Genomic DNA, 14285 nt, shown 5'->3' on the forward strand with positions numbered 1-14285 from the left:
CCTTTTTTTTTTTTTTGCGTTGGACCCTGTCTGACCCTGTCGCATCCATAACTTTAAGAATGACCTTGGTTTCGATCAATTCGTATTCATCCTTGGATATCCGTTGCTAGATCCGAGATAATGCACGTCTTTATTGATACTTATTGAGTTCTTAGATACGGTATCTTATCACTGTACGCAACATAAGCGCTAAGTTTAGTGGTTGATCCTCTCTGCATAACTAAGATCTGGACTAGCATGACAATACAAGCAGTTGGCAAAAGAAGACCACATAGACTTCGCATGCTTCTTAAATGACATAATCTGATGTAAGGCTCTGGTACTGATAATGAAGCCTTGTGGCCTTGATGAATACATCTATTGTGGTGAGAAACTTTGCTTGGGATTGCTTGGTTTAGCTGCTTGACTTGCTGCTCGTCCATTCTCTATACGGAGCAGTACATGATTATAGTTGGCGTGTATCTGTTAGAACCCTTTTCATGTAAAAATTGCACCGAATGTCAGCTGTTCGCTGGCGAGTCGATGATGCCTGTTCTTCTTTGAAGCACTCACGCAGGGGTATGCGTCTCTCCATGTAGTGTCATGACAACACTGCAGTACATCCTTTATGAGGATATACTTGTTTATGGGAGGAAACACTAGCTTAAAAGAGAAAGGAGAGTCAATCTACTAGTGTTCTCTGAGATAGATCAACGAATTCCCAGACAATTGATCTAGAATGGCTTCATATTAAATTTCATCATACGTCTTCAGGGTAAGTGTCGTGCCATGAGACCATGTCAAAGCGGACATGATTTAGAGGCTGAAATTGCCAGCCGGGCCATTTAACGAGTGGATTCCGGAAGCTGCGGAGCGGCTGAATCAGAGACAAGAGGTAATTACATGCATTTGCTTCTTACTGAAGAAAGACTGTGGCGCATACTCAAGTTGGCAGCCAAAAGAGTAATTGTGAGCCTAGAACAGCTTGATTTGGTCAGTGATTCTGTTGAATCTGTAGAGCTCCAGTTACAGAGACGCGTCTGAAGTACGCGTTTACTCAACACACGTCATTCCCCACAAGGGTCACCAGCCACGATATGTACCCCTCCACGCCACAGACGACAGTAGCTGGGATAGGCCAGGCTCAGCGGTGTGAAAGAAAGTGACATCTTTACTACGGTAGGTCGTAGTCTTGGGACGGCACCTTATTAATTAACCAAGTCCCCAGAATTAATTCTCGACCCATCATCCCATCCCATCATCTTCAGAAACAGATCAAATCTTCTGTTTCCCTCTCCTTTTACCCAAACAACCACTCAATCAAGTCATCATGTTCAACTGGGCTAAGCAACAGTATGTACCAGATCCTATGACCCCACCATGGGATCAACTTGAAACACCAGAAACTAGAAGCAGAATACTGACCGCTATAGACTGGCCAATGTCGCCGGCACTCAGGAGCCTATCTACGGCCCCTCCGCCATCAAGTCGGTTGCCACAGAGGCCGAGAAGACTTCCTACACCGAGATCGGTCGAGATGGCATGAAGTGGCAGGCTATGGACTCGACCTGTGTTGAGACATCAAGCTTCTACATCTTTGGCGACAACGGTTACGTCGCTCTTGCACAGGTCATCTATAGTAACGTTGCGTATGTTCCCGATAGCCCGTCCTACAGTCAGTCACTAACATGCTCGAAAGCGGCATTCGAACAACCTGCCAGTTCAACGCAAAGGTCTTCCAAAAAGACCCTTCCAAGCCCCACGTCTGGTGCTCATCGCCCCTCAACAACCAAGACTTCAGCGAGGACAAGACGAGTTTCTACGCCGATGACTGCGCACTCGAGCTGTCCGAGGATGGCACATACTACACCATCAAGAGCATGAACGACCAGAACGCCATCGTCAACCTGAAGATCACCCGCGCTGCCCCTGGCTTCCAGGTTGGTACCACAGGCACAACACTGTACGGCACCGATCTCAAGAACCCATGGGGATCCCTGCGACACGCCTTCTGGCCTCGTTGCGTTTCCGAAGGTACCATCACCACCAAGGATGGACCTATTGACTTCAAGGGTCAGGCCTTGAACGTCTATGCTCTTCAGGGCATGAAGCCTCACCACGCCGCCTGCCGATGGAACTTTGTCAACTTCCAGGGCCCCAACTACTCGGCTGTCATGATGGAGTTCACCAGCACTCCCTCATACGGCTCAACACTTGTCAACGTTGGTGGTATTGCCAAGGATGGCGAGATCATCTATGCCGGCGCCACCAACACAGCCGAGCACACTCAAGTCAAGAAGGACTCAGAGAATGAATGGCCTGAGCCCAGTGAAGTCAAGTTCAGCTGGACTGGTATGGGCAAGGACGGAAAGGCTGTCCAGGCCACAATTGAAGGACCTCTCGGCGAGCGCGTTGATCGAGTTGATATCATGGCCGAGGTCCCCGGCTTCGTCAAGACGATCGTCGCGGCAGCTGCCGGCACAAAGCCCTACATCTACCAGGTGAGTTTCTTTCCTTTTCTTTTTCGTCGAATTTTAATTTCCGACGAACCGAATCATGGGGAACCCCCTTGCTGACGAGATAATCTATAGTACCACCCCAAGCTCTCCCTGAAGCTTAAGATCGGCGACGAGGAGATCGTTGAGGAGGGTACCGTTTTCATGGAAGCTACTTTCATCTCGTAAAGTGGTCTAGAGGCTAGACGATAGAAAGAAAGACGTGATCGACGTTATGTTATTTTTTGGATTCGTCTTTTTGTCTTTAATAATTCAGAGTACCAACTTTTTTTTTATCAACAACAAACCATCAGACAGACACAATTGGGTAATACAGTAATCGACACTTTGACGAACAAAGGGCGGAGAGGTTCGGCGTTGGAGACGGAACGGCTTTGGTCACTCGTTTAGATGGATACGATACACTACTACTACTACAAATGATGCCCTTCCCAAAGCTAATATTGAAAAACGAAGACCTCTATTTTGACTTGACACGTCTCAACGCGTCTTTGATTCAATATCTAGTCCATTGTGGTTCTCACTAAACAGCGGCCCGATCATTGTTTGTCTTCGCCCTCGTTTTGGATCAGACCATAATCAGACTTTCCCACAATTCCAAGTTAGTTCTCATTGTCTAGTAAGGCCGGGAGTCCACTATGAACAATGGAGACAGTACAGTCTTCTGAGCCGAATGAACCGAAGGGGTCAGCGGAGAGAGGGAGAAAAGGCCAATAATATTGAGGATTTATCAGGTCTCTCGTCCTCCTTGGTTCCCCGCTCACGATATCGAGGGAGAACACCACCTGTACCAGACTAAAACTCCACAACCCAAGAGCTGCATGTCTCGCCCGTGCCTGAACTACTGTCTTGTCACAATCTTCTTTTTTCTTAGCCTTTGTCTCGTATGCAATGCAGGTGCTTGTGCTTGACTCTTCAAGCAAGCACTTTTGCTACAGCAGTCCTTTTCATTACCTTATCGTTGACGTGTGTATGATCTGAGTCGTTCGTACCTGACTAACGGCTAACAAGGGTCGCGACTTATACGCGCAAAGAGCATTCCTCTAGCAATGTTTTAGTTGAACGTTGATCCAGCCCCTGGAGACAATTTCTTTACTCTGTGGTTGTGTCTTGAATTTGGAGACTTTGACTAGTCTCTATTTTATCTCTTGAGGAATTGAATATAAGGATTGAGAGAATCCTCTTCCTTTGCTGATAGTATCATCCCTCTTCCTTTACATTCTCCCTCAAGAGTGAATATTCTCCCCTTCAACAAAGAATTACATTTCTACCTTCATCAAAGGGTTTTACGAATACCTTCAGTTAGCAAAGATGACTGCCTGTACTACATACCGCGATGCGTCTTCGTACGCCCCTGTGTTCCCTTCTCCTCTCAACCCCACAAACCATGGTCCCGAGAACAAATACGGACCTGCTCGTGTCGTTCGAAAAAGACGTAGTCGAGCTGGTCGACGAGGACCTCCTGGATCACACACTCTTACTCAACGGTTCCTTCGTGTCAAGGCTGCTGATGCCTGGAGGGGACATGTTCTGAGTGCTCAAGTTACTTCGTATGAGCATGCCGAAGCAGCTGCCATGGCTTCTGTTAAAGGATACAAGAGCAGAGTAAGTTTTCTTCTATACACTACTGCAAGAAACTATATACTAACATCTTTAGAACTGCTGTCCTTCAATGCTCGGCCTTAAGAATCTCGGTCTCAACTTCTCCGTCTCCGACGCCCACCGCATTGCCAGCAGCATCCGTCTCCCCGATCTATCAAATCTCAAGACAAGACGTATGCTTCTCGCCATGGGTCTCGTCGGTCTTCTACCGGCTCTCAAGGTCCGAGACATGCTCCGAGCAGCCGAGTCATTATGACTTGCAACTCACGACTCAGAAAAAGGCTGTGACGAAAATAATGACTTTAATGATGGGATTGGTATTTGTGAGCAGCCGTCTTTTGATGGTGCGGCGTTTTGGATTTTGGGAGGAGATTTCTATAGATATACCCGCGTCTTTACGCCCATTTTTTCTTTTTCGTTTCACTCCAGTCTAATACAATACAATACAATATCTCTTCAAGCATCAAAGTTCAGATCCAGTCCGTATACACCGTCCCAGCTATACATAAAGGTATCATACATCGTTTCAAAGTTATACATGAATCTTGTTCTTTAGCCTCATTGCTCTTTCTTCTCTTTATACTTCTCCTCTACAGGTTCAGTGGATCCTGGTTCATCAGCCGCTGTCCCGGCTGCTTTTTCTTTAGGCGGGCTCTTACCATCTGGATCAAGCACGGCGTGTTCAACCTGCCATATCGCTCTTTCAAGTTCGACTTCGAGAGCCGGCATGTCGAGAGTGTCGGAGAAAGTCTGGACTTCTTTTTGGGTGAGCAGCATACGTTCCTTGTTTTCTGGCTCTTCGGCGGGCGGGGCATGTAGCGCATAGAGCTGATCGAGCTTCGCACACGGATACGTCCGTAGTAGTTTATGCTCCAGAAGCCATTGGACATGCTTCCCACCCGCAATAGCTCGGTAGTGCGACCAGGCTCTGTAGACAAGATAGAAGAAGGGCAGATTGGGGATGCTGCAAGAGATTCGTCAGTTAGCGGGATCTAGAAAAAGCAAATGCGAGACAGCACTATACTCACATAGGTACCAGGGCAAACGGGATAGTAATCGGCATGCCCACGATGCACCAAACAAGCCTCTTCTTATGCAGAGCCTGCCTCTCCGTCGCCAGAGTCTGAAGAATACCCTCGGCCTTGCTAGGCGGTATCACAGAGCTCGGAAAGCACAAATCGACCTTTGCGCCATGAATCTCCTTATCACGACGTCTCGAAGACAGAGGCGGCACCGACTTGAGACCCCATTCCTCGTAGGGGATGCGCCGAAAAGCATAGTTTCCATAGTCGACGACCTTTCGCTTCCAGCCCTTATCCATCTTCTCCCACTGCGCCCAAGTTCTGGCGGCCCAGGCGGTGCCCTTGTCAACGTAGGAGCGACCCTGTGGCGCAGTGGTGACTTCGAGTCGTTTCGCGTAGAGCAGCGTTCGCCGCGTGGAGAGCGGGAGGAGGTATAATCTCATTGTGTTGGTATGGAATGCGGAAGTGAGTTTTGATGTGTGAAGTAGCCGGTGCCCAACGGATTGAGTCAGAGGAAGAGTTGGTAGAAGTCTTTCTAGAAACTATCGCAGCATGACGTCTATAATTATAAGATTTCCCGTTTCAAGAAAGAGGCCGCACAAAGCCGGTGAAGAAGAAGTAGTTAGTTTAGAAATTCGCCTCTTTCAACAATATAATAGACCGAATTTTGGTTGGGAAATAATTGTCCAGGGCCAGGGTCTCTGGCTAGAACCGTGGCGAAGCTGACGACGATGCAATTTTTTTTTTCTGTGGTTGATTTTCCCAATTGCTTGCTTAGCTTGGGACTTGGAGAGAGAGCTTTGCTTTCCATGCTTGGAGTTGGAGGCCCCAGAGGGACGAGGACGGTGACGCACATGGTCGTCATGGTTGGAGAGAGATGGATCTTGATAGACTAACACGTGCTTCTTTTATTCTCTTCAGTATTTACATGATAAGTTTATATCCAACTGTATAACCTCGTGGTAGAGTAGTAAATTTCCTATTCTATCTTATAACAACTCCAACTCTTGAATATTTGCCCATCCATCATGATTAAAGCCAAGAGATTTAACCCTGCACGATTCAATCCAAACCTCGGCCAAATGCCCCACTTTATGCCACTCTGCCACAACCCCACTAGACTATCACCAATCCTCTCAAACCACCGACATAGAGTGGAAATTCTACACCCATTTTCAACAATTCACTGGGCGAATGGTTTAGTGGTATAATACTCCCTTAGCATAATTCATCTGAATAATCTGGGAGTGGTCCAGGGTTCGATTCCCTGTTCGTCCATCATAGGCGGTTAAATTCCGCTGTTATACCTTCTTTTTGACTTTTTCACATCTGTAGTATATGCATGCTTGTACTACATTTCTTTTTGCAAAACCCTGAGGCTCTTCAAAAAGTCCCTGAACTTGACCACACCACCAGCAAGTCCCTGAACCCCTATAATCATCCCAACTGCAATAATTCAAAGGATTCAAATCTCTGGGTTCGTATTTCGATCCTCAAACCGCTCATCAATGTCTCATATAGATCTCGATTCCGCACAAACGTTACCAAAGCCTCATGCAAGGAGTACTTCTTCAAGTAGCCTACTGAGCTGGACATCTGCCCACTTCCCCATCTTTTGTTCGCGTTTTGACTCAGGTACCGATTTCCAAACAGTTGGGTTTCGGGTGACTTGCAGCTGAATAAAAGTTCCCAGCTGAGACAAGACCGACCATCAAAACTGAGACCTACAGCTTCTTCGAACTCCGGACTTGGCTGGTTCACTTTTCGTCTTGTCTTTTGCACCGAATAAAGTTCCAGTTCGTGGCCACGTATTCGCGTTGGTCCTCTAATGGTTCTTTCTCAATTCATGCAGGGTCTTTGTAGTATGTAGTAGCATGTGCCAGCATGATAACCTCTCGTAACGCCTGAACATATTCCTTCTATCCTCTCTATTCCGTCCCAGCTCTTTCTATCTTGTAGTCTTACAATTTTCACCTTTAAAGTTCAGACTTATTCATCTTGAGCTCTTTAGCTTCCCCCGCCGTCATGCACGGGACTCTTTGCTCGTGATGCTCCCTTACCCACAATCTTCTCCGCCCAGTTCCACCCACCCGCACCCGATGACCCCTGCGCCTCTTTGCCCTTGTCTGTCGGACTGAGTGCCGACGGCGTCGTTGGGGCTGGTGGTTCTCCTCCAAAGTCCAGATCACTGTCATTGTCACTATCATGCCAGTCCCGGTCGCTCCAGTTCACGGAATCGGCCCGCTCGACCTTTGGTCGTTGATGCGTAGACGAGTCACTGTTTCGCTTTGACCTTGCTGCCTTGGATAGGTCCGATACCTTATCGAGGGCCTCCCGAGACTCGCTGTCTGTTCGGGTCATGTTTGCAAGGTTGTCCCGGCTCTTCTTGAGCTCTGCTCCATGCGCATCTGGTGGCTCGTTCATGTTACGGGCTCGCTCTTTGTTGTCCTCATCTTCCATGCGGAGGCGAGCGGTTACTGAGTCACTGAAGTGAGCATCAACCAGATGCTTCATTACAGGCCATCCATAAGCATTGGCAAACATGCGTCGGACAAAGACATTGTTATGAGCATCCGGCTCAACCTTGACGAGCACCTTCCTCCAGGATAAGTCTTTGTGATAGGCTCTTGCGATCTTTTCCTCGACACGCATATTGGATGTGTCGATGACTTCGTGTGCATCCTTATCCGGGTTGGTGTGCGCTGTGTCATCGTAGTCTTTGGACGACAATGAGCTGTCCTCACGATTCACAGACGGGTAAGGACTAGAGCCTGTACTGCTTGTTGAAGCCTGTCCTGTCGAGTTTTGTCGTTGGCCGGTGTTCCTTCTAACCAATGTTGAGGGACGCTTTTTCAATGGCGGTCCTGGTATGTCGGATGGATGATAGATACGATCGTGAAAAATAGTTCGTGGCCGTTTAGATGGGTCAATGAGATACTCAACATCAGGCACCTTCGGGTTGAGAAGGTCACTGGCTGATTCAAAGACAGTCGTCCTTGGGGGAGCTGACACCTCATCTTCATGCTCGTGCCCTGTTGTAACCTTTGATGGTTTAGATGAATCCGATTCAGCAGATTCATTGCCTTGGCCATCACCCTGGCCCTTAAGAGTTTGACTATTAGAGAATATCCTCTTCTGCTTCGGTGACACGTTTTGAGGTTTGGGTGGCTCATTGCTCTTGAAAAAGTTGAAGAACCCTGACAATGGCCCGCTGGCACTCGAATCAGCGTTACCTGAATCAGCTGAGTCGGATGGCGCCTCATCACCATATGGTGTCGTCACAGACCGCAAGCTCGCCCGGTCATCATCCACTATTACCGAGTTGGGCGGCTGCGGGACTTCGCGCATGTTTTCATGAGTATCTCGAGGTGATGAGGTACCAGATTGACCCGCAGAGCGTTCTCCTGATATAATCTGCCTCTGGCGAGCATTGCCCTGGGCGGTGCCTGTCAACTCGGACCATCCAAAACCAACAACAGTCTCGACCAAGCCGGCATCTCGTCGAGCCTTCTCAACACGTCCAAGTCCCTGCCAATCCAAAAACAGCAGACAGCTTGTACGTAGCGGTACAATGCCATCGTTGACCACGTTGGAATACACAGTTCGGTTGCGGAACTTCTTTAGGGCTGTGTGTGCAGGTCCTGTTGGTAGGATTCTCAAAAGCGGTTTCGACTCGGGTTGCGAATCGCCGTAGACCTTCTTATGTGCCGTTTCGCCCAAATTTCCTACAATAGCACCCCAGCCGCTTCTTGCGATCGTTGGTGCTCTCCAGGTCAGACCGAGATCTTTGCCTGTCCGGCCGACAAGGCCAGAGTCCAAAGCGAACTTGACATATAGGGGGTTCTCATTGCTCAACCCCAGGAACGGAGTAGCTAGAGCAACAAAGTTGATAGGCTTGATGAGGTCGAAGAATTGTGGTGAGTGCTTCTGGATATACGCAATGGCGTAAGTTTGTACAAGTCCACCGAGGGAGTGAGCAATGAAACTTATACTTGTAATCTTGTATGGCCGCTCTGCCTGACGCAAATGCGCCCCATCTTTGCCGAGATGAATCGAACTGTGGGCATGCACTGCCTTCTGCTGAGGATCATGCTTGTCGAACGTATGGGTTAAGGTTTCAGCCATCCCTTTTCCTGTTGGAAGAAAAGGCTGATCTGGGTATGTCATGGACAACACGTATCTAGCGAGTCGTTTTCCAAGATACTTAATCCCGCGCTCGGTCTTTGTCGAGTTGCCCGAATAGCCTCGTACAATAACCTCTTCATCGTCGTCTGATTCATCATCTTCACCTTCAACCCTATCCTGATCCTTTGTATTGTAAGAATCTGATTGAGCAAGACCGTTGTCCGATTCTTTCCTCTCGGCTCGCTCCCGGGCGCGCCGTGCCTTGGCATCGATCTTGGCTTGCTTGACAGTTGCATCTATGCTCTCCTTCATGAACAGCATATCTGCGCCAAGATTGCTGTGGAGGCCATGCGTTAGAACCACTATGTGGACCTTCTTTTGCTTCTGTTTCGGCTTTTGTGGTTCTGAAGTATCGTCTTTTGCTTCAGGGTCGCCAGTTTTGGAGACACTCTCTACGTGCTGGTCCGGGCCTTCACGCTTTTCAGGATCACCTTGATCATCCCAGCCTGGAAGTCTAGGTGTGTTCCATAATGTTGCAGTATCTTCAACCTTGACTTGTATCGCTCGAGAAAATACACCTTTAGGCTGCGCGGGATGGTGTCCATCCTTAGCCCCCACGCCTTGCTGATGATCACTGATTTTTCCAGGCTGCGCAACTTGTGCCTGACCATTGACTACTGCACTCGAGTTGCCCAAACTTAAGGACTTCTTGTCGCGAGCCAGAAGAACCTCGAAACCAACAGCCGCCGATGTCGAGAAAAGAATCTGCGAAGAAACCTCAACGATCCAGCTAGCGCTCTCATGGTCATGAGATGGCCCCTTTCCAAAACCACCATGACTTCCTAATCCAGCACTCTGTCGAATAGTAACCGGTACCACAAGTTCACACTCCCAAGAACCACCCGCCTTCACCATAGGCTCGAATTCAGGAACGCCATAACGCTCAGGGTATTCAAATTTCTCGTTGGGATTGTAACCGGCAGGGTAAGCAGCGGCACAGAGGGTATACGGTCCGTGTACGAAAGCGGCGCGGAGAGCGATGGCTGAAGTGTTGCGTACGCGGAGGTAGAGCTTCTCGGGAGACGGTAAGATGCGGTCTTGCGACGGTATGTATGTGATGGTGTAGCGGACGACTTCGCCAGTTTTCAGGCTGCCGACCTGATGGAGTAAAAGCATCTCGGCGCAGCGCAGCACCGGCGTAGAAACCAAGTTCGTAAGACAAGAGCCGCGTGGAACAAATGTCGATTCGAGAGACTGCACGTGCTTCTTTGGACTTTATCGCGAGACTTTTGGTATTGTATTCAGACGGCGGTAAGGCTTGACGTCACCATATCCTGCCCTATAATTCGAAACTGCGCTCAAAGTAAAAGTCGAAAAGCCTCACTCAGAGACAAAAAGATGGTAGTGAAAGAGGCCTCGACCGAAGGAGCCGAGTTGGAAAAGCAGCAGTGACAATGACAAGACCAGAAAAAGGGTCTAGAATGGAACTGCACATGTAATGAATGCATGCATGTACAATGACGGCAAGCTCGCCCTGGTCCCCCAATCTCGCTCCTGACCTAACAAGTCATTGGCAACCGAGAAAAGCCAATCAAGGCTGGCCGTCGACATCACTCCTTTGGCGGGGCAGGGCAAGGCGGTTTGTTTTAGGGGATGAGCCACTGTAGGAAGCTTTTTAGTGATCAGCTGGTGCTGCTTGCGGTGGATCTTGTGTGTTTCTGTTGGGCATTCATTCCATCCACTTGTGCCGATCGGAAACAGCCCACGGCGTTTCTCAGCGCCAGAGCGCCTAACCAAAGCTCCAGTGCCGCTTACTAGACGACTCCATTCCGTCAGTTCCTTGCTCGCGGCTTTTCTTGATGATGACTTCATTCAAATAGACTCTAGTGAATATGTATGAAGAAATGCATGATTTATATAGAAACAGCTAGCTAAATGACATCAAATAAAGTCTGACACCTATGCTGATGCTTGCTTGCTTATGTAGTTTATGCTTATGCCCCTACCATCATATCATCCATGCAATGCCATGTCATGCGATCCATCTAGAATGGTTTCTCCATTGTTGAGTTCTGTTGGCCTTTGCGTCAAAAACATCCTGGCTACCTCCCAATGTATCTTTCTTTCCCATAAATTATGCAAAGTTTCCATTTCCCGTAAACGAAAGAGAATACGCAGTTTGGACTATGATACAAAAAACACACTATGTGCAATCTTTAAAACGAGAGATACCAGATATTCTAAGAAATCGTTCGTTTGTCTCGTCAATCATCATATATGAAAGCAGGTTAGATTTCTCTTCAAGCAGCCACTACTGCTGGTCCTAGTTCGCCTTCCGGGTCACCGGGTTCAACAAACTTCCGCCAGACGTCGATTCGTCCCATTCCCGAGCCGCGTCCGCTAAGACCGGCGAGTTCGGAGGACTTGCGTGCGTCGCTACGTCGCCGGCCCTTTCGGCTACGTGAGCTGTGGCTGTAGTATGAATCGTCATCGTCGTAGGTGTTGGGATCTCGCTCCACGATCAAAGGTCCAGCTCCTCCACGGTATCCTTCCTCCAGAACTGGAGGTGGCATTCCCATAGGCGGTGGCCTCATTGCCGGAGGTTCCATTTCGTAGCGATCTTCTGGATGTCGTTCGACCTTTCGTCTGTCCATGCGTCCTCCGTAGTACCCTCCTCTGCCGACACGAGAACCTCTGTCAAACTCTGGCTGGCTTGGCGAGGATGGTGCACCACCGACGACTCTGCGTCCTAGACGCTTGGGGCTATCCCCCGCATAATGGGAAGTGGGTGGTTCTGGAGCACCCACGACATCGTAGTCGTTATAGCGAGGTCTGCGCATCAATTCATCGTCACGATCATCTTGTTGACGCAAGATAATTTCTTCGTCGTAAACATGCGGCCGTGGCTGCTTCCCTCGTGGTCGTCGCGGGCCTCGGGAATCTTCTGTGGTGCTACCTTCACGGAAGACTTGAATTTCGCTTCTGTCTCGACGTGTGATCGCTTTTTCTTCGTGATCAGACTCGGGAATATCAGCGTCGAACCATGGACAATCGCATCTCTTGGGTTTCTCTCCACAAACGACGCAAAATTCGGTACCACATCGACTGTCATATGTTAGAAACCACCTTGGGAAAACTCGTAATGAGCACACTTACCACAAGGCATGATTATCGCCATCTCTGAGCTGAGCTGTAGCATCACATCTGATGCATCTCTTCTGCTCTTCGGTTCTGATCTTGGCCAGAAACCTGGCTGTTTCCTCATCCCTGGGACATTTAGGTTGAAAGTGCCACCTGCCATTGCACGACACGCAAACCTTTGTGTTGCACTGATCGCAGCGAGCAGTCTTTCGCCCCGTCTCGCGATCATGGTAGATCTCGCCTGGTCGAATCCACTCCCCGCATCGTCGTGAAGGACAATACAGCCTGTTTTTCAAAGAAAATTCCACAAATTTCTTGTTCCATATCTTCTTGAAAACAGGATCGAAAAGCTTGTCAACGTGCTCCAGACCAATGGGCTCTTCAGTGCAGCATGTCGGAGGCATTTGTCCAGAGTCTGTCATTGACTGCTTGAACCGCTTCTTCAAACAGCTGTGACACATTCGATGACCACATTCTAGTTTGGGGCATTTCGATGCGGGGACCTCGTCTAAACAGACTTTGCAATCACGGCTGGAATATTATGTTAGAACGTAGATAGCAAAATGTGATATGGGTCACTCACATTGAGCGGGGTCGGTTGGGAGAACTGTTTCTGGATGATCCAAATGCACTGCCCGCCATGCTAGGAGGACGTCTTGAAGATTCTCTCGAGATTTCAACTGTCTCTACTATTCTCCGAGGACGGCCGTCACGAACAATTTCGCGTGACTCGACCACCTTTTGTGTCCTGAAGTTTTTTTTATTAGTCTCGTGAGTAAACATTAATTGTAACATACGCACCTCCTAGAAGCAACGGGTGGCCTAGAAGAATCAAGCACACTGCCAAATCGCGTTGGTAGACTGTATCTTGGCGTGTCGGTCATTTCCCGTCTCAGAGCAGGTCTTCGATCTGGTGATCCTCTTTCAGAAGACGCATGGCGGTATCGGCGTATTTGTCTATCGTCAGATGTAGATGGTGATGGTATTCTATTTCGTCTTGGTGGTGGCCTCTTCTCATCTGGCGAGCTGAGGTAATCGTCTGGGCTGGGTCGTCGGTTGTGTCGATGGTGGTGGTGTCTATGCTTCCTCTCCTCCTCTTCCACCACAACCTCTATATGGTCATTGTCGCTATCATCCTCACTATCACTTTCACTCTCGCTTTCACTCTCCTCCTCGCTCTCTGTCGATGGTGTCGATTCGGGTGTTGGCTCCCTTCTTTGCACCCGCCGACGGGGCCTTGCAGGCTCGGGAATTCTACCCCGCGGTTTCATGGACGGCCAACGTTCATCGTCCTCATCGTCTTCGTCGGCTTCGTAGATTGACAGCTGCGGGCGTTTCTTATAAACATCTGTAGAAGCCCGCATCAGGTGTGGTGCTGGCGGCATGGGCATGGTAGACGGAGGGTATGCATCGAGGCTCATGCTCCTTGAATATCCCCTGGGTGTACCTCCGTTGGGCCTTTGTAGTTCGTCGACTCGTGTCCGATGGGGCATTGGGTTGTGGTAGTAGGGCGCGACGTCACCTGGGCCATACCAATCGTGAGATTCAGAGCGGAGGGGCCGGCGACGCACGACTGGAAGTCGGGCCTCTTGATCAGGGACGTCTCGATGGTATCCTCCTAGCCTCATTTTCGAAGAGGGGCCTGTGAGCTCCTAGAGGGCTCACTCCTGCAGGACCCAGAAGGGGACAGGGCGCTGGTCCACGGCACAGCACAACGCAGGACAGCACAGCGAAGTGCGTTCGGTTCAAAGATGGTGTCCTAAGGAGGACTAGTTTATATGTCGGAATGCCACGGGCAGGTCAAAGTAGTCGTTGATGACGAGCAGTCGGCCACTCAACGAAGTCCACGCTGCGTGAGCAGTTGCACCCCCCAAATATGATTGGAGTCGGGGGGCTGATC

At 49.3% G+C, this 14285-nt stretch overlaps 5 protein-coding genes across 5 annotated transcripts; 2 read left to right on the forward strand and 3 right to left on the reverse strand.

The window, feature by feature from the left end:
- Positions 1-1309: 1309 nt before the first annotated feature.
- Positions 1310-2663, forward strand: FIESC28_08081 (uncharacterized protein; the record flags this gene model as incomplete). Its single annotated transcript, XM_031162220.1, has 4 exons — positions 1310-1332; positions 1413-1628; positions 1679-2480; positions 2571-2663. The coding sequence occupies 4 exons, from the start codon at positions 1310-1312 to the stop codon at positions 2661-2663; spliced, it is 1134 nt and encodes a 377-aa protein (XP_031013707.1).
- A 1143-nt stretch (positions 2664-3806) lies between these two features.
- Positions 3807-4353, forward strand: FIESC28_08082 (uncharacterized protein; the record flags this gene model as incomplete). The annotated part of the gene is made up of 2 exons (XM_031162221.1): positions 3807-4100; positions 4153-4353. 2 exons carry the CDS (start codon positions 3807-3809, stop codon positions 4351-4353), a joined length of 495 nt encoding a protein of 164 aa, XP_031013708.1.
- Positions 4354-4655: 302 nt separating this feature from the next.
- FIESC28_08083 (uncharacterized protein) lies at positions 4656-5562 on the reverse strand (the record flags this gene model as incomplete). Its single annotated transcript, XM_031162222.1, has 2 exons — positions 4656-5061; positions 5126-5562. The coding sequence occupies 2 exons, from the start codon at positions 5560-5562 to the stop codon at positions 4656-4658; spliced, it is 843 nt and encodes a 280-aa protein (XP_031013709.1).
- Positions 5563-7126: 1564 nt separating this feature from the next.
- FIESC28_08084 (uncharacterized protein) lies at positions 7127-10420 on the reverse strand (the record flags this gene model as incomplete). Its single annotated transcript, XM_031162223.1, has 1 exon — positions 7127-10420. One exon carries the CDS (start codon positions 10418-10420, stop codon positions 7127-7129), a length of 3294 nt encoding a protein of 1097 aa, XP_031013710.1.
- Positions 10421-11544: 1124 nt separating this feature from the next.
- Positions 11545-14013, reverse strand: FIESC28_08085 (uncharacterized protein; the record flags this gene model as incomplete). Its single annotated transcript, XM_031162224.1, has 4 exons — positions 11545-12349; positions 12401-12916; positions 12969-13133; positions 13187-14013. The coding sequence occupies 4 exons, from the start codon at positions 14011-14013 to the stop codon at positions 11545-11547; spliced, it is 2313 nt and encodes a 770-aa protein (XP_031013711.1).
- Positions 14014-14285: the final 272 nt, after the last annotated feature.

Source organism: Fusarium coffeatum, assembly GCF_003316985.1.
Source record: "Fusarium coffeatum strain FIESC_28 chromosome Unknown BRIP53273_contig_184, whole genome shotgun sequence".
Taxonomy (NCBI): domain Eukaryota; kingdom Fungi; phylum Ascomycota; class Sordariomycetes; order Hypocreales; family Nectriaceae; genus Fusarium; species Fusarium coffeatum.